At 36.2% G+C, this 26,437-nt stretch overlaps 1 protein-coding gene across 2 annotated transcripts in view; it reads right to left on the minus strand.

Moving 5' to 3' along the window:
• COL12A1 (collagen type XII alpha 1 chain) overlaps nucleotides 1-26,437 on the minus strand; it is a 114,028-nt gene that overhangs the window by 57,368 nt on the left and 30,223 nt on the right. For both annotated transcript variants that reach the window (XM_069489128.1, XM_069489127.1), the window contains 14 exons: nucleotides 20,578-20,850; nucleotides 15,383-15,649; nucleotides 14,789-14,981; nucleotides 13,569-13,690; nucleotides 11,674-11,823; nucleotides 11,468-11,587; nucleotides 11,204-11,368; nucleotides 10,452-10,598; nucleotides 8,098-8,237; nucleotides 7,087-7,216; nucleotides 5,173-5,315; nucleotides 4,731-4,860; nucleotides 2,664-2,800; nucleotides 1,426-1,555 (listed from right to left, as the gene is read on the minus strand). In XM_069489128.1, coding sequence (XP_069345229.1) covers nucleotides 1,426-1,555; nucleotides 2,664-2,800; nucleotides 4,731-4,860; nucleotides 5,173-5,315; nucleotides 7,087-7,216; nucleotides 8,098-8,237; nucleotides 10,452-10,598; nucleotides 11,204-11,368; nucleotides 11,468-11,587; nucleotides 11,674-11,823; nucleotides 13,569-13,690; nucleotides 14,789-14,981; nucleotides 15,383-15,649; nucleotides 20,578-20,850 — 2,247 coding nt within the window. The remainder of the gene's footprint in view (nucleotides 1-1,425; nucleotides 1,556-2,663; nucleotides 2,801-4,730; nucleotides 4,861-5,172; nucleotides 5,316-7,086; nucleotides 7,217-8,097; nucleotides 8,238-10,451; nucleotides 10,599-11,203; nucleotides 11,369-11,467; nucleotides 11,588-11,673; nucleotides 11,824-13,568; nucleotides 13,691-14,788; nucleotides 14,982-15,382; nucleotides 15,650-20,577; nucleotides 20,851-26,437) is intronic.

The following is a 26,437-nucleotide window of genomic DNA, read 5'->3' on the forward strand; positions in this document are numbered from 1 at the left end:
TGGATTTCAAAGAATTATTGCAGAAAAAGTGAAGTATCTCATTAATAATTATTATACTGATACATGTTGAAACGATAATATTTGGGATATACTGGGTTGAGTGAGACATTATTTAAATCAATTTCATCTATTTTTACCTTTACTAACGTGGATACTAGAAAATGTAAAATTTTATATGTAGCTCTCTTGTTGGGAACACTGCTGGATCTAGACCTCAGCTTTTATTTACACTACTATTGGGATTAGGTAACTATGGGCTGAGCACCAGATTAAGTAATTGTATGCTGAGGTCTGGATTAAGTCCTTCTGTGCCAAGCACTGGAGATACAAAGTTGAGCAAAATAAATGTCACTGCCTTCATTAGGAGGGAGCAGGGGAAAGTAGAATAGACAGAAAAAGACCAACGAGCAATAATAATTGGGTTAGATACTATGGAAGCACCAAGAAAAGGAGAGACACTGACACCCCTGGAAACTGGGGCAGAATGGAGCAGGAAGGAGAAGCCTCGGCAGGCTGCCCCGGGTCTCTGCCACCACTCCACTTGCTGGGGCAGTCTCCCCTTCCTCTGAAATCCGACAGTGCACAGTCTCAGTGCTGCTCACCTGACCTTCCTGACATGATCTCGTGTATTATTAATTATTTTTTTTATCTCCACAAAAAAATCATGAACTGTTGAAAGCAAAGATGCTTATGTTTTGTTACCCCAATATCACTTTACATAGAGTAAGCTTTCAAAAAATATTTGATAACTAATGCATCATTTCCAGAGCAAATGTCAAACACAAATCCAAGAACATGCTTTTCTTCCCCACCCTCCTTCCTACACACATACACACTCACCCCCTGCCCCCCCAAATAGTTGGAAGATGAATTAGTAAGACAGTGGCTGATAGAAAGTATCATAAAAGGGGGCTGGGCACAGTGGCTCAGGTGTGTAATCCTAGCACTTTGGGAGACTGAGGTGGGAGCACTGCTTGAGGCCAAGAGTTTGAGACCAGCCTTAGCATGAGCAAGACTGTCTCTACAAAAAGTAGGAAAAAATTATCTGGGGCTGGTGCTGCACACCTGTAGTCTCAGCTACTTAGGAGCCTGAGATAAGAGGATCACTTGAGCCCAGGAGTTTGAGATTGCAGTGAGCTATGATGATGCCACTGCATTCCAGCCTGGGTGACAGAGCAAGACCCTGTCTCAAAAAAAAAAAGGAAAGAAAGGAACGAAGGAAGGAAGGAAGGGTCATAAAAGAAATGGATACAAAGACAGAAGATGGGACACTTCCTAACAAGGCAATAAGTGAAAAACAATCTATGAATCCAAGCATTATTAAATACTGGCAAAAGTAGCATTAAGAAATGAAATGACCAAGTAAGTTGAGTTACACGTGCATGTAAAGTATTGTTTCTCAATTATCAATACAGCACAACTCACGGGTGGTTTCTTGAGCAGTCACTGGAGGAGACTCCCCTTCATCATATACTGCAGAAACGGTGACTGTGTACTGGGTTTGTGACAAGAGGTCTTTGAGGGAGGTGCTGGTTTCTGATCTGTCCACATCTACCTATAATAACAGAGTAGAGGAACTACTTTTACCAAGGGTTGAGTTTTGACATCTCTCTGTTTTTTACTGCATCTCTAAGCACAAGAACATAAAAATTGTGATAAGAAAAAAAGTAGTGTTTTCCAATTTGTATAAGAATCCAGAAACTGGACACAGTGTAAATGTTTCAAAAGGAGAAAAATGTATATACCAGAGCTGCACCTGACACTATTGTCTAGCAAATAATGACTGCCTATGGATTCAAACAACCTAACCATTTTTCACCCATTTCCCTTTGCTTTATTTCTTTCAGAAATGTTCTCTTGTGCATGGCATTATTTCATTTGTTATGTACAAGAACCTTGGGAGATTCACCAGCCATTGTATCCCATTTAAATGGGAACACAGAATGAAATGAATGTGTGCACATGTATAAATTAGCTTTTGTATAGTTCACAAATGACCATCAGAATCAGTAACTTAGGGCTTAGAGAAACTATTTCAGTGTTCCAAAAATGCCTCTCAGATTCTGACATTAATACTCTCTCAAGCACACTCAAGTTTTAAACCTATTCCCTGGTGAAGCCCCCTTACTTTGCTCCCACTTTCAATCAGGTTGTCATGGAAACAGCTCTTTACTCCAACATCATCTCAAAAATGTTCACTCCTAAAGGGACACTCCTCTAACAATATATTCCTCCTTTCTCTCTGTCCTACTCAACTGTCTTATCTTTCTATTATCTGCCAAACTTCCCCAATTCTTTCCTGCAATCTCTTGCTACCTTTTATTTTTAGAAACATTATGACATTTTTTAATAATTCATAAAATGGGGTGCACCATATAAGGCAACTGGATGAGAAGGAAATACCATTTAGATTCTATAACTCTTTATCTACTAAGGGATGATGTTTTTGAAATTAATATCACACAGGAAACATTTCTAAACTAAATACAAAACAGTCCAATGTATTACTGGTTTTCAAAAAGTGTTTAATATCACAAGTTTTCAACACTATTAGTAAAGTGGCAAGTATTCAAAACATGCTATCATCTATACTTGATAAAATTCTTTTGTTAAACCTACTAGGAAAACAAATATTTTCAAATCTTTTCTAATCTTCAACCTACCTCTTTGACATCCTCTTCTGGTGTTTTATACCGAACAATATATTTATTCACTTTTCCAGGCACAGGTTCCCAAAAGACACTCATGGTGCTGTGAGTCACATCTCTGAGTTTCAGATCTTGAGGTCTGGGCAAAGGCACTGGAGAAGCATGAGATATTAGATCCAGATGTGGTTCTCAACCACAATGCTTTAAAGCATCCACACAAGCTTTCAAGTTGTCTAAAGAAACCTTAAAGGTGTATAGCAAAATAACCAAAAAAAAAAAAATGGTTATGATGGTAAAAGTACCATGGCTCTGCCAGATAGAGCTGAATTTTTCTTAAGGAGGATTTTTTAAAATAGGATATATTTAATATTTTATCACACTGCTAACTCTTCATTGATATGTTAATCTTCTTCCATGCTATTTAAATAAGTTTTAATTGGCTGCTCAGTGATAATAAATCCTAATTCATCATAAATGTATAGCTCATGTTTCTTTACCAGATATTTAAATCAGTTAATATATCAATAGAAAATAAAATCAATAGAGTTATGCTCCCTTAAGAATGTGATAATAAAACAAATGCTTACAAGAGTGAAGAATGAAGATGGGCCAACATTAAGCATCCAATAAGCTTATAAGAAAACCCACAGAAGCCTAAATGGTTAGAAGAAAATCCAAATGATAAATTTTTACCAAGCCTAACAAAACTTTACCTTAAAAGGGGGGAAGGACGATAATGAATAAAGAGATTTTTCTCCTATTGTATGAGACGTATCTCCCTCTTTCTACCTGCCCATTTGACCACTTTCCTTCGTCTGTCATTTTGCCTCTGTGCATCTCTGTTCCTGAATCTCTATCTCCACCTCCATGTTTCTGCACTTCCATCTCCAATGCTTTTGTCTCTCTGCATCTCTCTCTGCCCTCCCTTCCTCCTCTGCTGCAGCCCAGCACCTTGCCTGAATTCGTGACCGTTCAGCCCACTGTGACTCCTGGGTCTTCTTTCTCAGCACCCTCAGAACATGTGTCCCCATCCCTGGCTGGCCCCTGCCCTCCTTCCATCTGCCACCACCCTATTTCCATAAACCCACCAGTTCCAGACAGGGTCTAACATATAAAAGAAGATTTTAAAATATTCGTGTGTTGTCAATGAATTTATACTGATCCACCCTGCCCAGGCTCTTTCTCTTGTCTGCCTCATCTCCTCAATCCCTTTTTCCCCCTTGAAGTTCCTTCCAAATTCTTAATTTCTTTAGAAATGTGGGCTGAGATTCACCAAAACTTAAGCCAAGTCATCAATCCCAGCATGTCCACCTCTCCAAGCATGAAACAAAACACCAGCTGGGGAAAGCGAGGATGCTAAGTGCAAGCATTGTCCCTTTTCAAGGAAAAGCACCTCGATACTTAGTGAAACAAGCTGGAAGTACAAAAGAGTCTGATCAGCACACACACAAGAGAAATGCAAATCACGAAGGACTTCATACACTCTGCACCACTTTGTATTACTTAGTGGTATATTCCCAACACCTAGCCCAATGACTGGCTTATAAGAGGTGATCAGTATGTTTTTGGATTGGGTAAATTGATTAATTCAGTTAATTAAGACAGTCTTATTTATGTGTGCCATGGAGTTTCTATTTCAACAAGAACTTGGAGCATCTTGATCTTAAACCAAATATCTTCCTCCAAAACTATATTCACTCAACATTCCCATTCTCACCAATGCTATATAACATATTTCATGGATCCAAGATAACATCAATCATAAGATGCACTATTATTTTATAGTCTATGTCCTGATTGACACCTAACCAAGAGCAATAGTAAGACACCATTGATTGTAAGATAAATCCCAATATCAGGCATGGCAAATGTGAAAAAAAGAACGTATATCTTAGAATCAATTTAGGATGCTTCCAAAAGTCTAGAATTAAAATATTTATTCTCAAATTTGGCTGTCAAAAGTAATAACTCTGTAACTTATACACAAATTACGAATTATTATTAGAATCATGTGAAAGAAATATTCTAATGAATGTTATGTTTACAGCAATAAGAAGGGAAGGAAAACTGGCAGTAGCTTACAGGTGACTTCCCGAGCAGTGACAGGTTCACTAGTGAGGTCATGCAGGGTGGCCTGGACCGTGACTGCGTACTCGGTGTCGGGAGAGAGGTCCGTCAGCTCCACATCATTCACTGTTGGCTCCACACGCATCTGCACACGGATATGCCAAAGGGAAATAAGACGTTCAAATGAAGCGCTTCCTCTTACTGGGAATAGCCAATTGAAGCCAATTTGTAACCACTAGATTAGAACACAACTTTTACTTTTCATTTATAAAAATTACATTTCCTTTTGCATGCCAATATCTTCTCAAATGTGTCGCAGGCCATGAACGTAATTTTCTAGTTTTCTGTTACGTGTGTAAAGTTATAAATTAGTTCATAAGTAATTTCAGTATAATGGGGACTGTAAAAGTGTAAAGTCTGAGGAAGAACCAATGCTAAAGAAACAGACATCTCTCACCTCTTTGGGTTTTGTCAGTTCTGCAGCCTGAGTGGGCTCGTATGACAAGATGTAGCCGGTAGCTCCCCCCACGGGCTGCCACTGCACACGCATGGTGGTGGGGCTGACGTCATAAATATTCAGGCTGACCACAGGGACTGGCACTATGGAAACGTAAAAGCAGACATCAGTCTCATTCCTTTCATCCTACTTATTTTTTAAACCGTTGTTTCCTACCAAATTATTGATATTTATATATGCTAAATAGAGAATTCATAGCTGTGAGAAATCAGTAAAAGTTAACACAATCCTTCCCATTCACCCCCAAAATACCCATCTCATTGTTCATTGCACTTCATAATCAGGACTGCATGTTACAAAACTATTTCATAGAAGGAAAAATGTTAAGGTTCAAATTGCAAATGGCATTCCACTGAGTCTGTATGGAAGCCAAAAGAGATGCCAACTCTCTGAGACTTTAATCTCTTTTTCTGGAACATCACTAAGTTGACTATTTTTATTCTTCAATCACAAAACATCATACACAAGTAACCAAAATAGTATTTTTCAATCTGTCTTCCAAAAAATACATTTAAAATGAGAATTTCATACATTAATAACTGGAACGTAATGGATTTATAGCTTTTTGAAGACAAGTTGACGAGGCAGAGTAAAAAGTTTACAATCTCTTGTTAACCACTCATATTGCATTCAAAGATTGAGTTTAAAGTTTTAAGGAATTATCAAGTTAATCCTGCCAATTATAAAATATTTATTTCCTGCCTCCTATGGTCTAATATAAATGGGTATAAGGGAGGAGATAAGGACCTAAAGAACTGGGCAGTACGTGGGTGGAGTCAATCTCACCCTAGAAGGAAGGAAGATGTTCAATGCTTTCTCTAATAAGTGGCTCTCTCTCTTCCGCCTTGAACTCAACCAAGAAGCAAGAAGGAAAGAGTATTTTCATACGGTCTTGAAAATCCTACCAGGAATAGGAGTGGGGAACATCTCCCCCAAAAGCTCTGCTCAAAGTCAAAGCCCTTAGAGCTTCTCTATTAAAGGCCAGAGGCTAGAAAGAAAGAGGAGATCTCATTGCCAGCAGGGCGATCTGGCCATCAGCAGAGGTGAAATAGATCATCTCTGCACAGCTCCTCTTCTTAATCTTAGTACCACTCCCCACATGGTAGCTTTCCTCTTATCTTGCTCCTGAAGAACCTTGTTCCTTAATAAAATGTCACCATATAACAATCAGAGTAAGGTTTAAGGTATTATCCCCAAAAGTTATATATGCATTTTAAGAAACTTTCTCAAAAGCATAACGTCTTAATATCCTAAGAAGTGAATAACCCTATTAAAAGTATTTTTCCCTCTATGGCTGGGTGCAGTGGCTCCCACCTGTAATCCTAGCACTCTAGCAAGGGTGGGAAGATCACTTGAGGTCAGGAGTTTGAGACCACCCTGAGCAAGAGCAAGACCTTGTGTATGCAAAAAATAAAAAAATTAGCTGGGTATGGTGGTGCACACCTGTAGTCCCAGCCACTCGGGAGGCTGAAGCAGGAGGATGGCTGGAGCCCAGAAGTTTGAGGTTGCAGTGAGCTGTGATGATGCCCCTGTATTCTAGCCAGGGCAACAGAGCAAGACTCTGTCTCAAAGAAAAAAAAAAAAAAGTATTTTTCCCTCTAAATTATTATGGCCATGACCACCCATTCCATCACTGGGATCCCCTGATGGCAGGAGAAGCCAGCAAGAGCATCGAATCACAGAGTATTTGTTGAGCACCTGCACAAAGAAGGCACTCAGTAAATATTTGTGGAATGGATACTGAAGGAATGATTTGGAAGGCTGGCAAAAATCCTACATAGGCCATTACGTCTTTATTTTAGAAAATTGTAAAAAATGACAAAATGTCTTTATTTTTTTAAAAATATGACTTACAGGTTTTTTCTGTGCCCTTCAGAGGCTCACTATATTCATCTTCTACCACGGAATACACATTAACGACATACTCAGTTTCAGGCTTCAGATCTTTTAGCACTGTGCTAGTATCCAGCCGACTCACATAAAACTAGGGAAAAAAAGAATAACAAGGTATGTATAAGCAGTTCCCTTTTTCTACTATACTTACAAAGTGGTTAACTGCAATGAGCTTAGAAATTATATTTCAGTGAAGCCATTTTCTTGCTTTTGGAAACCACCAGATTTCGATAAGATCTTGGACAATTCATATAATTTTTTTCTCCCAGTTGTTGTTTCCTTATTTGTAAAATGGGTGGGTAAATAATAGATCTTTAATGTTCCTGCCAACTCTATGATTCTACTATGAACTCATGAATAAATTAAGCATCTTCTAATAAAACTTTAATGAAAAAATCATACTGATATTCTGCAATTTTTAGAAACCATAAGAATTTCAACAAAGCTCTTTCCCTTTAACTAAGCCCAAATGGGCTGCCTTGCAAAGTCTAGAATAGAGAGCACCATTCTTTTTTTTTTTTTTTTTTAATTTCATCTTATTGTTATGGGGGATACAGAATTCCAGGTTACATACGTTGCCCATGTACCACCTTTCCCCCCAAGTCAGAGCTCCAGGCGTGTCTGTTCCCCAGATAGTGCGCGTTGCACCCATCATGTAGGTATATATCCCTCCCTTCCCCACCCCCCCTTCCTGAGTCAGCACCTTCAAGCGTTACCATTCCCCAAACGGTGCGCAATGCACTCATTGTGTAGGCATACCCCCATCCCCTCCCCCACGCCCCATCTCAGTCTGATATCCGATTGGTGTCGTTCCCAGATGTGTATTTAGGTGATGAGACCACCATTCTTAACTCTGGTCTGCCCTTCTCTTCATCCCTCTTGCCCCTCACCCAACATTATTCTCCAAGCCTTCACACAGAGGACTCAACCTCAACATCAGGAAGGACTGGGTGGTAGGTGCTGCCTACTCACTTCTTGACGTTTTCCTCCAGAAACCGGGTAGTATTCCACCTTGTATCGATCCACATTGTCAGAAGGAGGTACCCAGCTCACTCTAAAAGAACGGTGGGTTCGCTCAGAAATAACTAAGTTAGAAGGTGCTTCCAAGTCCCCTATACATGGAAATAAAGTGCATACACTCTTTTCATTATTGTAGCAAGGTGACGAAATTTGAAATTAGATTGAAACAGTATTATTCTGTCTTTCAAGCTTTTACACATTTCCTCTCACATATTAAGTAGCTACAACAAATCAGTAAAAAAGCTCATTGCCCATATGACCTCTCTGTAGGCATAGTCAAAGGGTTCTTTAGCCTCGGGAGATTCAAACCTGAGCTCACTGTCTTTCCTTAAAACTTGATCCTCCTCTTCCTTAAGAAGTTTACCAGTTTGCCAATCACCTAGACTCAAAACCTCTCAATCATCTTTGTATACCTTCTACTCTTTCTACCTTTGTACTTATAACCAATAAATACAAATTTGAGTCCTGACAATTCGGCTTCTCCCTTGTCCCCATCACTGTTGACACCACCCAACTTCACCGCCCTCATTATAATTTTGATTATATATATTCATGTCTTATATCTCCTTAACTAAAGGTTATACTCTGTGAGGACAGAATCAGTTTTTTATTCATGTTTGGTTCCCTTAAAGGATCTAGCTCAGTAGAGAAAATAACAATTTTATCATTAAAGAGACAATGAAAACAAACAAGTATTTTAAAATTTGGGAACATCCTACTGCCTGTAATTGAGCTCTTTTATGGGTGGCTATATGTGAAAGGACTAATGCATAACAGTATCTAGAATAAATATTGATAAAAATAGAAATATTAAACTCAAGTTGGCCAACAGAAAGATGTCCCAAATAATAATTTAAAGAGAAAAAAATTAATCCAATGACACCATGAACGTGACAAATCACTTTCATATAAACTCTTTCTACTTTCTTTGCAAGCCAAAACTGGGGAAAGCATTTCCATTCTTAGTATCCTGACCTTTATTGTACTTGGGTCATAGTTAAGCCTACAAAGTTATCAAGCAATTTTACTGTCTGGGAAACTAGAATGAATGCAACTATCACACAGTTGATTAAAAAAAAAAAAAGGAAAACAGATAAAAGATGTTTTCATCCCACTCAAAGTTCTCTCCAACTGAATAAGACTACAACTCCTTCAGCTAATCCAGAGCCAGGAGCCTACTAATTCTGGCTGCCTGGCTGGTCTATTTCTCCAGGGAAAAGGTCAATCTGTTGTTCAAAATCTTAAAAAAGAAAATCTGCAAAAGTTTGGAGAGTTAAACTCAAATAAATGTATCCCCAGTACCCAAAGCACCTGAACCATTTCTACCACATTATTTGTTAAACTCTTTCCAACTTTTCCAAAACCAGAATAAATTAATGAAGGACAGTTTTTACCATAATCTACATGTACTTAAAAGAAAATTTTCTCATCTAATAAGGACCATAATTTTCATTATTAATTTCCAAAAACTTTCAAATTTGGTGCTTACCATGTTTTGCCCTGTGATTTACACAGATAGTAATCATTCCGTCCACCTTTGTCACTACAAATCCAATTCTCTAATTTTATTTCTAAATCTTAATTCCTTATCCATAGCTACTTTTTCAAAAACTCCTAAAAACATCCTTAACCACTTGACCCTGAATAAGTAATTTACCTTCTCTAGATCTCATTTTCTTCACTGGTAAAGAGAGATTATGTAATTTCTAGGCTCCAAACCCTAAAACTGTAACTTCTCTATACATTTAGGAATTACAAGTGTCAAGTATCAAATCTGATCTTCTATAGTAGAGGCAAAGCAAACTAGATATGAGACCCCTCTCCCATTCCTACTCATATTAGGAAAGCAAAAAAAGGTACCAAACTTTAGAAAACAAAAGTCTGGGAACAACCACCTGACAGCAACATAATAATTAAATACAGTGAAGATGCTTTAGTAGAGAATATACACCAGAAAAGAAAGCATCTCTCTTTCTCTTTCCACCTCCATTTATTTATTTATATATATATATATATATATATGGGGGGGGGTGGTATGCAAGTACATATTTTGATGCCATCCCAAGAAACAAAGCAGAGATCCTCAACTGGTGACAGTGTTTCCTCCAGCAGACATTTGGCAACATCTGAAGTTGTTTTTACATGTCACTCTCAATGGATGCTACTGGCATCAAGTGGATAGAAGCCTAAGACAAAGGTAAACATCTTACAATGCACAAAACAGGCCCTTCCACTCACACAAAAAAGCATTATCTGGCCTAAAATATCAGCAGTGCCGAGTGTGAGAAACCCCAGGCTAGACTCACCTGGACCTTTGACACTGTTGCACAAGTTAATGGTGAGGTCATCCACAATCCTAGAGAGTGACTCAAAATCTGCCACATTGTATGCATGGGTATCATCAGGGTCAGTTGCAATCATCTTTAACTCGACTTCATCAGCATTTTTAATACCTTGGAAAATTGATACATACAAATTAAAAGCACTCCTCAAGAAAAAAAATTAATGGAACAAAGCAAATGTTTTAGGGCATTCTTAATTAATGGCTGCTTTAGGACAACGATGATGGTTTAATAATTTATTACCTAAAACAATATATTATTTTCTTCATTAATAAAATGATTATTTATCTATAGTTATAAAATAGACACAAAGAATATAAACTGAAAGCTATCCTAAATTGCCATCTTCTAAATGCTTCTAGAACCAATTTCCCACCAAAAAGTATCTTCTCAGTGTTTTTTCTGAAAAGTGAAATAATGGATATCAAAAATAAACATGGCTCTGTGGAAAACCAAATAAGAATTTTCCTGAATCCTCTTAATAGCACATTTTTCATCTTGATCCATTAATTTTCTTCTAAGAAAAAATGTAGTTTTGTCTCATTACAAGGAGAAAAGAAAAAAATGAATTACTTTTCTAGACCATCATTTTGATCAATTATATGATAGGGAAAATATGTTTGCTTGTTTCATGCTTCAGATAATATTTTTAACTACAAAAACATCCCCAGCACATTTATAACTGCAGGGGCATCGCTATCTTTTTCAATGCTTACCAATGGCAAACAGCTCCACGCCTTCATCCTTGAGTTTCTTTGAAGGTGCCTCAACGTCATCTTGTGATTTTCCATCGGTAATGAGAACACCAATTTTGCGAGCTCGAGGCCTCATGCCAGCTTGGGTTCTGAAGCTCTGCTGGCGAATGAAATTCAAAGCCATGCCTAGTGGGATGTTAAAAAGAGACTCAGTCACATCACTACTCGGCCATACTCTTTGACCAAAAGCACCAGCTGAAAGAGAGTGTGACTGTCCTTACTCACCTGTGAGAGTATTGCCACCTTTGTATGGTAAGTTTGCCACAGCTTGCAACAAGCTACTCTTGTCTTTGTGAGCATTTAATTGCCACTCTGTTCTGGGGTCTCCACTATACTGAGCAAGGGCTAAAATAACAAACACCATTGGGATTAGTATACGTAAAAGAGCAAAATGAAAATGTCTGAATGTCTTCAATATTGTCAGAACCTACCAATTTGTACTCTTTTGGGGCCAATCTCAAAGACTTCCACAATACGAGAAATGAAACTCCTCACGGTTCTAAAATTTGCCCGGCCAATGCTCCATGATCCATCCACCAGCAACACAATGTCTGCTTCAGCTCTAGTGAGACACTCCATCCCTGACACGGCAATGGTGAGACAAGGCAGTAAGGAGAAAATTGTTGGCAGAGTTACTTCCTAGACATGCCTCTACCACTCCCTGGATGCTCAGTGTTGCCTATTTCAGTACTATATCTTAGCTCAGTGATTTAGAGTATGAGACTCTGACAATATGTCCATGTGAATTATTAACCTCAGTTAGCTGTCATGAGAATCAATTCATCAATTTCAGTGGCCAATGTTTCCTTCATCTTTGACTACATTTTCTTCCCACCTTCATAGAACCTCGAGACTTGAATTAAACATCACTGTAAATTTAATGGGCTCACAAACACAAGAGCTGAAATAAATGAGAATGTATAACTATCTAACTATAAGGCATTCATGATTTTAATAAAATTTTAATGTGTTCTAAACATTAGACGTTGCATTTTTCTACAATATTTAATGGTCATTAGCAGACAAGAATGATAAAAATCTTTAAACTAGAAAAGATTTTAGTGAGCCAAAAAATATCTTTTGAAATAATTAAGCTCCCAGGTAACTACTACATATATTATGAAGTATTAGACACATGACTCCAAAATTAGACTTTCTTGAAGTAAAGACATATTTTTGAAAACCTGGTAAACTATATTACTTAGTTATTAATTATTTAACTTTATCATCTACTATGTATAAAAATCAGGTAAATATAGATGGTGAAGTTTGCACATTTAAAGAATCAAGAAAGATAGAAGACAATTTAGAAAAGTAGGCAAACAAATATATAAATTGAGAGCTGTAGAGACAAGCACAAACACTGATACAAAGAAAAGCTTTGAGAAGAGAAAATAATCCCAACATCCTCAGTGTACAAGCTACAAAATAAAAATATAAGTCAGTTAATATCATCATAAGAGAAATAATAGAACATTAATACAAAACAACAAGATTTGACACTTTATTTTATCCACATCCATTTCTTTAATGTTCTCTTTTCCAAGAACTTGTATTACCAGCTACAAATTTTCCAACTTATTACAATGTTAGCGCTTGATCTTTATACGACAAAAAAAAAAAAATCACTGAAAAAAACTAGGTGATGCTCACCACACTACAAAGTACAAATGTGCCTTTCATGCATTATATACTATATGAGGATTGAGGATTCCCAAATACCATCCCAAGCACCTAAGCCTTTGCAAGCCTGCTCCTGCACTGCCCAGATCTACTCTTTTACAGGAAATAGTGAAAAATTTAGAAGTGAACTCTGTCCACCACTTCCATCTCTAATAATGTTAAAAACCAGCTTCACATAACATCAAGGCTATGATCATGCTAGGGGCAGAAAATCTAAAGGTCTTATGTTACCATTTTGCTTCTCAAGTTGTGGTTGCCCACCTATTTATATAACCTAACTCTACTTGCCCACCCCAAATAAATTGTTTCTGCAATTACTTTAACAAAAGAAAACTGCATCTTAGTCATTAAAAAACAAAAAAAAAAGTACATCTACACTTAGTAAAAACTCATCTTTAAATAATACACTACTATATACTAATGCAATGCTGATAAGAGAAGCACACACACAAAAAAATACTGTCCAAAGTATACTTGACTGGATGTTTGAAAAAGTTCTTTTGATACATATGTAAATTATTGAAATAAATTGTAGTGTAAAAATTTTATAGTCATTTTTCATTGTATGATAACCTAACAGTTCACATTTGAAATAGTTTCATAATGTTAAGTTTTTCTAGGGGAGAGTAACTCAATTTCTTACCAGAAGACAAAATTGGCATTACAGTTGTATCAGAAAGGGTTGTCATTTCTTGTCCAACGAGTGGTGAACTTTCTCCTCCATCAAACATTCCAAAAACGTTTACTTTATAGGTGGTACCTGCCCTGAAATATTAAAGCATATAGTCTGTATGGACCATTGGTTCAAGTGGTAGCATTTTTTGGCTTTGTTAAAGACATGCATCTTGGTTTATGAACTTTCACTCAGAGGAACTTACCATGTTCGACATCATAAGAGAAGAAAATTAATTTCCATCACTTTCCAGCTTATGCTTACTCTGTGAGGTAGCAAGGGACACTACACAGCAAGCATTCCGGGGAACACTAGGGATTCACAGCACCAGTTTCTGTCGTGCCTTTCTATCAGATGCAGAGTCCTCCCCACCCCCATCCCTTTTAGCATGTCAGAGAAGGATCGGACTCTATTCTTACTGCTTCTAAGCAATGGCCTTCAAGAAAATGATTGAAATGTTGGACCTTGGAGCGTAACATAAGGCACCTAGCATGATGCCTGACACATAATCAGCTCAATAAATTTCATCCTCCCTACTCTGGTAAAAGTAAATAGCAAGCATTTATATATATTTCAATACTGTTGAATGAATGGTTGAAAAAACAAACTTTCCAAATGCAACACACAGTAGTTCATTCTTTTTACTGTAATGAATGTAGGGTGCTGTTCAAACTCAAATTTCCTTGTTTTCCACTGCACAGCCTGAAGCTAGACCTTTAATCAGCCCAGCCTTGCCCTCTCCTGCCAGCTGGCACCAAGCACAAAGTCCTGCCCTTTCTCTCTCATGCATCACAGCAGAGGGAGATTCACATTTGGGATCTCAGCATGAGTCTCCTGAGCCCTTCCAGAAAGCACAGGAACCCACACATTTCCACATGGCTGGAATTTTGGTGCAATTATGTAATACAAATGCCAATTTTTAAAAAGCAGAGTGTTATTGAAAAACGCCATTACTAATCACGTAAAAACAAAAATCATTAAAACATTACAGAAAATTCTGCTCAGGCCAAAATTCTGTTGCTAGTCTCTGATTCCTAACCTCAATTCCAGCAGCACCAAGCATGAGAAAGCAGCTTTAGCTGATTTTAAATACTCCACTGGCAAACTAACATGTTAATGATTATTTGTATAAGGCCTATTACTTGGCATAAGTCATTCAGTCTTTCAACACAAATGTACTTAATTCCTACCTAAGTTCCTCCAAAACAACAGTGTTGTCATAGGGTCCAACCACTAACTCCCCCAGTCTTCTGTCATCCCCTGTAGGGTGGAATGTGACTTTATAGCCCTTCACTTCCCCAGGGGCAGGCTCCCAAGTCACTCGGAAACTTGACATAGTTGGGTCAGATGTTTTGAGGTTTCTGGGTGACTTAAATCGAGATGCTGTAAAGACAAAAAGATTTTAAAATATCAGTAAGACTAGGCTTTTAAGCTTTTATATTAACCCCTACACAAAGGTATATTTATAAAAAGGGTTAAGTCTGGTAGCACAAGACATCATGTCCAATAAAAGTCCTGACCACAGCATGCTACCCAAGCAGAAGTAAGTGTAAATAATTCTCACAACACAGATTAGATTCACCTTAAAACATGAATACGTAGAATGATTTTACCAGGAATTAGATTGGTAAAAATGATAAGTTAATTAGGCATCCTATTTAATAATTATAATTTAATTTACTACAGCATCAGTCTTAAATATTTACAAATGAAGTAGATATACTGAAGTCATCTTTTGAAACATTACATACTTCCCGCTCCCCCAAAAAATAATTATTTTGTACCTGTTGTTCCTGATCCTTGCCTAAGCTTTCCTTCTCCTGCCTTGTAAATTGGGAGAACTGTGATGTTATATGTGGTCTGGGGCTGAAGTCGTTTTAACACTGTTGAAGTGACTGTGGGTGGCACTTTAGCAACCATTTGTCTGCCTCCCCCTTGGGGGCGATATACGACACGGTAGTTCACAACCTTCCCCGGCGCCGGTTTCCAGGTAACTCTCATTGTGTTTTCTGTTTCTTCATCCACTTTCAAGGTTTTGGAATCTTGAGATACTGTGAGACAAAAGGAAGATTAAAATATAAACCACGTTGAAAGAAAATATATGACCATCTCTCCATTTATGTGAAAAGAAACTCTCTGTGGTTTTTTAAGTATGTATGCTGCTCTCTTGTCATCGCTCACAAATCCGTGATGGCGTGTGAGCCTAATCTCAGTGAGATCTCAGTAAGATGTTTTCGCTTTATCTAGCTAATACTAAAAAATGGAAGTTCATATTGCAGGGATTTCCTATTTGCATTCTCAAGACTTTAGTAAAGAAAACATCCATTTCCGGAGATGAGGTTTTAGAATTTTTATTATATTTCCATCTGTAAACAATTCTTCTTGTAACAGTGCTGTGGGGGAATACTAAAAATCATGAATGCAGGGGTAGGAATTGTATTGGGGTCTTTTCAGAAAAAGTTGCAATCCATAAATGACTCACCAGGGTGACTATAGTTAACACTATTCTTGTGATTGCCATGTACATAAGACCAAGAGCATGAAAGAATAGGAAACTCTAGCATATCAAAATATCTCAAGGGCTCTAAAGACAAATTGGTATCTGCTGAGTATTCTAGAAAGCACTATATGTTAACAGTTATTGCTTATTATGTAATCAATATTATTTATTAAATTATTGTTTACTAATATGTCATAATTATTAATGTGATAATTATCAGAAACAGGTCACCAACATCGACAAATAGCCCACATCATTCCTTTTTCTTACACATAGAGTTTATAAGCAGGATCATTTCATTCAGTTCATCTTAGTGTTCAAAAGGTCACAAGCATTATCAATAGGAAAGGTTAAAATGAAGGAAATTCAAAATCAGCAAAGAATCTTGCCTGATTTTACAAGAAATTTTCACGTTCAAATGGGCAATAGCCATTTGAAACAAATAAAAAACCTGGAAAAAAAATACTAACAACAACAAAAAAAGAAACAATACTTTTCAGACACTGGACATCAGTCAGCATGGGACAACGATCCCTGTGAGAGATTAGGAACAAATGAGAATAGCCTCTGGGATTGCCCCAGTTTATTGCTTGGGGGTTCCAGTTCCCAGTACAGAAAGGAAGAATCCAGATGAAACCTGGCATCCTCCCTTACTTGATAAGATAGCATTGTGAGTCTGGGGAGTCCAAGGAAACTAGAACTTGCAGAACAGAGTACCATAAAGGAGAGAGTGACACAGAGAAAATTAATACTTGAGTCTTCGATCCAGTATTAATCAGTGCAGGGAAAGGACCACATAAAAGGAGCAGAAGGAATAATTCCTGGAGCTCACAGAAATATCCCCCCTAGCCAGGGAGAAAAACCTCATAACTCAAGGGATATCATGTCGAGTACTTAGGAGGTGATTGCCTCAATAATGGGACAAAATTGGCTCTAAACTAAAACAGTTTAAAAGGAAGCTCCAGAAAAATTAAGCTATTTCCAAGTCACTTAACTATATTTCAGAACAAAAATTAAGAATATTCATAAGAATATAAAAATATCCAGCACTCAACAAAGTAAAATTCACAATGTCTGGCATCCAAGAAGGATGAAATTATAATCTATGTTATGGAATGAATGTTTGTGTTCCTCCAAAATTAAAATGTTGAAGTCTTCACCTTCAATGTAATGTTATTTGGAGATGAGGACTTTGGGGAGGTAATTGGGTTTAAGGAGGTCATAGGGTGTGTCCCTAATCTGATAGATTGGTGTCATTATAAGAGAAGGAATAGAAACTAGACAGCTCTCCTTCCCTCTCCATATGCACAGAATGAGAAAAGGCCACGTGAGGACACAATGAGAAGGTGACTGTTGACAAGCCAGAAAGAGAGCCCTCCCCAGAAACCAAATCCTGCCAGACCTTAATCTTGGACTTGCCAGCCTCTAGAACTGTGAGAAAAGAAATTTCTGTTGTTTAAGCCACTCAGTTAATGGTATTTTGTTCTGGTAGTCCTAGCTGACAAAGACAATAAATTATGGAAGAAAAATCAATCAATAGAAACAGAACTAAAAATGACATGTATGACAGAATTAGATAAAAGGAACATTAAAACAGTTATTATTAATATAAAGTATATTCCTAATGTTAATAATGATAGAAGAAAGATTAAACATAAGTAGAGATATATAACATATAAGAAAAAGACTCAAACTAAACTTCTAGAGATAAAAAATACAATGTCTAAGATGAAAAATGCATAGGATGGAATTTATAGCAGATTAGAAATTGTAGAAAAAATGATTAGCGAACTTGATTATATGATAATAGAAACTATCCAAAATGAAACATAACGAAGGAAAAAGATTGAAAAAATGAACACAGCATCAGTGAGATGTGTGGTAACTTCCAGCAGACTAATATATTGGAGTACCTGAAGAGAGTTGACAGTGTAATAAATAAAATATTTGAAGAAATAATGGGTTGGATTTTTTCAAATTCCATAAAAACTATAAACTCACAGATCCAAGAAGTTCAACAAATCCCAAGCACAAAAAACGTGAAGAACACTGAACCAAGACACATCATAATCAAATTGCTTGAAACCAGTGATAAAAAGAAAACTTTGAAAGCAGCCAGATTTTTTTATAAAAGACACAATATGTATAGAGGACAAATATAAGAATGATAAAATAGGTAAATTCAATATAAGATTATGAATTATGTTTCTGAGAGATACAAAAATATAATTTTAACCAAAAGTAAATTGGTTGCAATTGATATTTTATGGTTTTAAGAAACTATGAGAGGCCTGGCGCGGTGGCTCACGCCTGTAATCCTAGCACTCTGGGAGGCCAAGGCGGGTGGATCGCTCGAGGTCAGGAGTTCAAGACCAGCCTGAGCAAGAGCGAGACCCCATCTCTACTAAAAATAGAAAGAAATTATATGGACAACTAAAAATATATACAGAAAAAATTAGCTGGGCCTGGTGGCGCATGCCTGTAGTCCCAGCTACTCGGGAGGCTGAGGCAGGAGGATCGCTTGAGCCCAGGAGTTTGAGGTTGCTGTGAGTGAGGTTGATGCCATGGCACTCTAGCCCGGGCAACAGAGTGAGACTCTGTCTCAAAAAAAAAAAGAAAGAAAGAAAGAAACTATGAGAACTCTCAGCTGAGTTCATTACTTTCTGGAAATTTTAAAATTTACTCACATTAATCCTCAGTTATCTATTACTATTCTCCAAGTGAGTGAGCTATTAAAAGAAACTATATTTATAGTTTCTGCCAACGTACTTGCTTTTGGCTAAAACATATCCTTGCAGACATTTTCAATCCCGAATAATTATCTGAAGGCTCAAACTTTTTGGAAAAAGACTAAATGTAGGAGAATTTTTTTAAAAAATTCCCCCTAAATACATACACTTTTATAATTTCTCAGCCACATGAATGGTATCTTTACTCCTACAGATACATGTAGCTAGATGGGTCATATCTGGCCTAAGCTTACAATATGGCTTCTCTTCACAACAAATGAATTTTGTCAGAAACAGAGAATGATTTTCTGCCAGGTTCTTAAACTACATCAGCCAATATATTTCAGACACACAATTTCATTTACTAAAATGGAAACCAATCATGTGAATATCTGAGAAATTTGCTTTTTCATATATTTAAATTTCCTATAAGGAGCTTGATTTTTTTTCAATCTAGTTAATTTAGATACAATTTTAAACTTACACATTCAACTGAGTTTCTTTCATAAAAAGATGATGAATTCCTCAGAAAACACAGACCAAAAGATTTTAGTTTAAGGACAACTTGAAATCAGGATATAGGACGTAACTGAAATTGCTCATGGCACTTCTCCCTCCCTTTTCCTTTGCCAGGAAAATCACTAAATTCCTCTACTTCTTTCTAACAGTAGGAAATTCAAGAATACCCATTCAAAGTCCCCTTTTCCTAAAATCCTCCCAAAACAAAAGGAATAAAGTTTTCTCCTACAAATACTTAGCAATTCCCATGCTTAACAAGTGATTTTTGTTTTGGTTTGGTTTTATTTGTTTTTCTAACTAGACTATTTTTTACAGTTGTTTTATGTTCATAGCAAAATTGAGCAGAAAGTACAGAGATTTCTCATGTACCTTTTTCTGCCCCTGTCCCAGATGCACACCTTCCCCCATTGTCAACATCTCCCACCAAAGTGGTACATTTGTTATAGCTGCTGAGCCTACAGTGACACATCATCATCACTCAAACAAATGACTTTTTAGGAAAATGAATTAAGAAATCCTGACACATCCTTCACCAGCCAGGTGATAATGGTAGGTCATTCATAATTATTTATAAGAAAGAATATCATTGAGATTGAGTTAAATCTGAGCCACCAGAAAATTAAGTGGGCTTTTGATTTAACCTTATCAAATATAACAAGAATAAAGTTTAAAAAATCTAGAATTAGTCTTGGTAATATTATAATCACAGTTTCAATAGCCACTCATCATTTATCAAACATCTCTAAGTGGCTAAACACTATGCTTGGTGCTTGGTACATTGTTATTTCAGTTAATCCTCACAACTCCAAGAGACAAGATTTATTGTCTACCTTCTACAGATTAGGAAACTGAAGCTCAAAGAAGGTTATGTAGCTTGACCAAGGTCATGCAGCTGTAATTGTGCTTGAATTCTCTTTCTCTCCATGGCTCCTGATCTTTTTACTAGTTGGATATGCTATTGCGTAAATAAATGTGTGTGTGTGTGTGTGTGTGTGTGTGTGTATGGTTAGTTGAAAGAGATAAAGGGATTCAATATTTCAAAATTTGATATAATTTTTAGATACTAACATAATGTCAATTTAAACTCAATTCTTTAAAGATCCTAATTCTTCAGTCCCCAATTATCTTATAAAGAAAAAAATTCAAGAGGTTAAACTGTATGTCATCACTTGGTCTGATAGCTGTCAGTTAGCATCAACACACACCCAAACACACCTGTGAGGTTACCTACATTCAGTTGTGGCATCTCCAGTCAAAGGTTCTCCTTCTCCACTGCTGTAAGTTGCAAATATTGAAATTTTGTATTTGGTCTCTGGCTGCAGATTTTCTATCATAGTATGAATTGCATCTTCAGGAAGATTTTTTTCTCCAGCCTCAACATCATCATAAAGAGATTTCCACGAGACTCTGTAACCTCGAACCATTCCTGGAGCAGACGTCCAATAAGCTCCAACTGATGTATCAGTGATGTCTTTAATAACTAAATCTTGAGGTGAACCACGTTCTACAATTGAAATTAAAAGGAAATTATTTTTTAAATGTCTAGTAGATGTTTAAATATTCATCCTGGTAGACATCCTGACTTACTGGACTCAAACTCAACTTGTCTAAAATTGCCCATCTCTTGGGCTGAGTGCAGTGGCTCACGCCTGTAATCCTCGTACTTTGGGAGAATCTCTTAAGGCCAGGAGTTCAAGACCAGCCTGGGCAAAATATTGAGATTCCATCTCTACAAAAAGTAAAAAATTAGCCAGGCATAGTGGCATGCACCTGTGGTCCTAGCTACTTGGGAGACTGAAGCAGGAGGATCCTTTGAGTCCAGGAGTTTGAGGCTTCAGTGAGCTATGATGAAGCCACTGCATTCCAATTCAGGAGACAGAGTGAGACCCTGTCTCAAAAAATACTACTAGTAACAAATTTCTTCTTTTTGAGCTGTCTTCTCTGTTCTGTCACTGGAACAGATTGATGGAATAAAATTTCAGAATTATATTTGAGTCCTATCAGCCTTGCCTCCACATACCCAGTAGGGTTGTAAGGTCCTTCAGGAGAAGAATGACATATAAACTTGAAGGCACAAGTGCCTTAAATTTTTTTCCAAAGGAAAAAAATATGTGCAAATCCCAAAATTTTATCACATTTCATTCTGCCTTACGACATAGTCCATTGTTCACATAGATTTTTATTTCCTTAATTAATATGATGTTTTCCTCTCTGATCTAATTCAAATATGGTCAGTTTCAATGTATGATTTATAATAACTACAGCAATTTCATATCACTTGCAAACCTTAATTCCAACAATCATTTTCTGGTGAAACTTTTATTTGCTCATGCAGTTAAAAAAGCAGAAGTGCAAACTTTCAATATAGCTTAACCCTAATGAAACTGAAAACTACCAATTCTTCTGGAAAACTTAAAAGCAATTAGTCATCAAAATAAAACACACCACTTGTTCTAGCTGATCGAAAACGTCTGCTACTAAATTTTGGCTCTTTCATTCAAAAAAATACAACCCAAATGGAAAAATATGGAAACCTCAACTTAATGGGAGGCACAGATGTCTTCCAATAAAACCCTCACTTTCCATATTTTAAATGTAAGATAAATATACAGGTCGCTTTATCCTGGCTACCTTTATGAGGGTTTATGCCACAGTATGACATAAATATGAAACTATCTGCTTCTCCAGCATACATTTTACCAGTAATTGTATATTCATGCAAATGATATATAACACTCTTACAAGAATTTTAAAGGCTATTATTTTACTTGACTCAAAGAGTAAAAAATTAATATCCTAAAACTACTTTTAATTAAACAATTATATTTCAGCACAAAAAATAAAGACAACAATGAATGAAAAAGAAATCTAGGTGGACAAAAACCTATCATATGTGGTTGGATTTTCAGGGCAAAAAATAAATAAAACAGGAGCTGGGCAGCCTACCAGACCCCAAGCCCAAATGGAAAATTCTAACTCCATTATAAATAACTTTAACTGCTGAAAGCACATCTCATCTCTGGAAGGAAATTAGTTACATATTTCACTGCAACAAAGAATACTTATTTTCAGGAACACATTGACTTTTTTTCCTCAGTATTGAGGCTAATTCCTATTTGAAAGTCTGCTTTAGCTGTCTTTGCTACTTAAATGGCCATACACCTTTATATTTTCTCTACTTACAGGAATATAAAAGCACAATTTCAAGCTGTTTGTTCGTTTCTTTTATTTGGTTTGGTTTTGGGGGTTTTCTGTTTGTTTGGTTTTTACTTGTTTTGATAATTGATATCCCAACAACTAGTCTCTAAGTTTTAAATGTACAGCACATTTTTCCTTTGCTTGATATGCACTGTTTTTCCATATGTGCCTTTTCTTCTAAATTTCCTACATTTCAGTCAGGAAGAGCTACTGTGGAAGGACCTTACTTGAAAGTGACTGAATTTAAATAAGCTGAATACAGCATTAATGACATTTCAAAAAAACAAAAGACAAATAAGGTTAGCTAGAATGTGGGAATGAATCATCTTCCAAATTAACACCAGTGTAATTTCAAAACAATAATTTCAGCTTCTCTTTTTCCTAAAAGTTATGCTTCTCAGCCTATTTTTCATTGTACTTTCTACAGCATTAAATTTGTGGCATTGTTTATTTCCATGACAACAGACATCAATCTCACAAACACAGGCTAATGAGTTCACTGTGAGAAAAATAATAGGAAGAACATTGTGTTTGAAGCAAAAATACATTCACAAAGACATTACTGGGCTTAAAATAAAAGGATCTTAAATCATGAGACATGTCTCCCCATGGATTTTAATCAACTATTTTAACACTCTCAAGATCTGGAAAGCTAGAACAAAATGCAGTAAAGACCTTTGCCAGGTTTATCAGTGTCCTGAAAATAATCTGCAAAAGCATTTTTTAAGATGCAAATGAAAAATCAACTAAAAAATATTCCTGAGTTCTTGTTAATGTCATGACAACACTAATTTGAGTGAACGCTGAATAAGTTCTCAATCACAGAAAAAAATCTTTTAAAAATAATAGTTTCTGCCTGGGGCATGTAAAGGCATATCTGGTGCTGCAGTTTGCTCAGGTTTTTTACCTAAGTCTCACTGTTTTCAGTACTATTTAATCTCATACTACTTGCTTTCTCCTGCTCTGGACTATATGCCTGTGCTCTCTATATCACTTTCACCTTGGGTAATTGAAATTCTGGCAGTCTTTTCAAACAAGTCATCATCTGTAATGATGGCATGCCTTTATTTTTATTGCTTTGATCCCATCTCCACAGTCTTTTCATATACCCTATTCTTACCAGTATAGTAGCAGCATAGGTATAAAGAATAACAATGCATTGCTGTCATAAATTTAAAAGTACAAAATTCTATCAGGTTTTGATAGAATTTTGATGCTCAGCATTTTTGTCCCCATTATAAAACATATTCACATGAAACATAGTCATAAATATTCAAAAGCCGTTTTTCTAGTGCCTGCTTGCATGCGTCTTTCTGCTGCTGCTATGGGAAGTAATTTAGACAGGTGCATTTTTCATGATCTGAACATCCACAAGGTGTTGATTTCTACACTGCTTTTTTCCACATACCATGCCAAAGAACTAATGCCTCATTTAAGTAACTTTCCTATGTTTCCTTAGACCTTTTCCATTTGCTTTCTGAAAAGCAAATTATCATCCAATTCAAATATAATTATGACACGAATTAGCCAATGATGATAACTGAAAAATTAATCATCATGAAATGAAACTGTATTTCATCTTATAGATTGTTCCAGCCAGCTTTCATTGAGTTTCACATACCACTTTCAAAAATAGAAATTAAATTGAAAATGTAAAGTAAACTCTCTTCTAAATCAATTTGTCTTTTCCGTTAGAGCTCAACTCAAAAGTCATCCAACTTTCCACCAGCAATACGGAAGACCTGCTTCTGGGTAAGGTTCATGTGGAAATACACTTGATTTACAAGCAGTGAATTAGAGCTGCCATTCCAAAGGACAAAGTTCACTATTGATAAGTTATCTCAGTTACTTTAAGCTACACACAGTTCTTAAAAACCTCTTAACAATTAAATTACCATTCAACTTCAAAGCCTGCTTCAGCAAAAAAAAGATTTCTTCTATATCCATTATCTTCCATTATCTCTCCAATTTGATTTAGATTTTTCTCTGATAAACAATCAATCCACAGAAAAGGAAATAGGAAATTACTGTTTAGTGATTGTGCTAAAGTTCCCTGGCAACGTCAGAGTTGTCATACCCAGAATATATGATTTTTCAAATTATGACATAGTAAATGTAGGAAAACACAGAGGCCTTGTTTAGTCCATCTTAGAGAAGCCCATGTTACTCAACATCATGCAGAATTCCTGTGATGTGCTAAAAACCTCATTGTAACAAAATGTCAACCGAGTTAGGCTGGTTTGATCTGTAGGAAGCCATTCATGTCTAGGACATTGGCATGTTGCTACAGCAACTGAAACAAAGGAAATTCTGAAAAGTCATGTTTTCTGTAGACAAAAAGCAACATTCAAAAAAATTTTTTAAAAGAGCCATATTATTCTCCAACTGAAATTTTCATTCATTTGTGGAACTCTCTGAATTAAAATGGGCATTATTTATTTCAAGGTTCATAAAAATACATTTTTCTGTCTCTAATCACTAACAGCGATAACTAAAGGTTCCATGAAGACTTAAAATGCATTTACATAGACAGTAGTGTTTTAATAATTACATTAAGTCTACCTACTTTAACAACAACAGGGGGAAAAAACAACGTAAATCAAACCTAATGGTTTGTGCTCAAATTCCTCAGAAGTTTGGGTCTGAAATAGTAATAAACTCGGCCTTTGTGATTCTATTGCATACAGCACTACAGCCAACCATGAACCTCCCCGGTGCCAATGCTAATAAATCTCTCTTCCAGCGACAGGGAAAGTTTCTGATAATTGGCTGCATTTCAAAAAAAAGTACTAGGAAACTGATTCAAGTTAGGGATGGTTGTAGACCACACTACATATTTAAAAAAAAAAAAAAAAAAAAAAAAAAACTTTCTTTTTGTATCAAAAGCCATAATGTACTGAGGTCATCTACAAAATGTCCAACCTACAGAATGCTCTTGCCTGCTGATTCCATGCCTCTGGATAGAAGAAACATTCCTTCAAGTTCTGCTCTTACCACCTCCTTTCCCAAGAGAAAAACAGATTAGAAAAACAGCAGCCCTCAAAAGCAGTTGCCTGGCTCTGTTTCTGGGCTTTCCACTCCCTGCGTTTACCATCATATCCTATTCCTGTATATGGTATGTGGATTTGGCTGAGTTAATATAATAAAATGAAATGGAATAACCAGGGGCAAAAATCTTCTATTATTTTAATTTAGTCACAACTATGCTTTCACATATTTGTCAAGTTTACCACACATAAGGCAATGGGATAAATATGTTAATAAAATCAGGCTGGCAGCATTTTTTGTCATCCTTCACTGCAGTGAAGAGCTTTATTGTAAATTGAAAAAATATTTTTGATTATTGCACTTTAATTACGAATTAACTATATTTTTTAAGCAATCCTGAAAATTATCTAGCTTCCCTCCTTCTCAAGAAATGGTAATCAATAGTTTTCAAAATGTATTTTACTACTTCTACGTCTACCTTAGTGATAATTTCTGATCGAATACATGCATACGTGTGAGTATGTACACTCACACATGCATACAAGTTGGTAGATTTTCCATACCACTTACACAGAGCTATAAAATTGCAATTTAGCTATACATCTTGCCTAAAAAAAAATCGCAGTCCAATAGAATGTGTTTGCTTTAAAATTAAAAAGTACATTTTGTTATATAAGGTTTTAAATATATTATTCTTGGCAAAAAATGCCTTAATTTTTAGAATCAAGAAGATTTTTGACAGAGCATGAATATGGTTTTAGGAGCAAGAAAATGCAAACCAATATCAGAAGGTTAAAAGGTACAATCAGAAGTAAAACTATTAAATTATATCCAAGACACTCATTATAAAGAAGAAATTTTCACAAATATAATCTATACCTATTGTGTAAAAAGTAAAAGATTGA

This window comes from Eulemur rufifrons, chromosome 15, assembly GCF_041146395.1.
Source record: "Eulemur rufifrons isolate Redbay chromosome 15, OSU_ERuf_1, whole genome shotgun sequence".
NCBI classification, from domain to species: domain Eukaryota; kingdom Metazoa; phylum Chordata; class Mammalia; order Primates; family Lemuridae; genus Eulemur; species Eulemur rufifrons.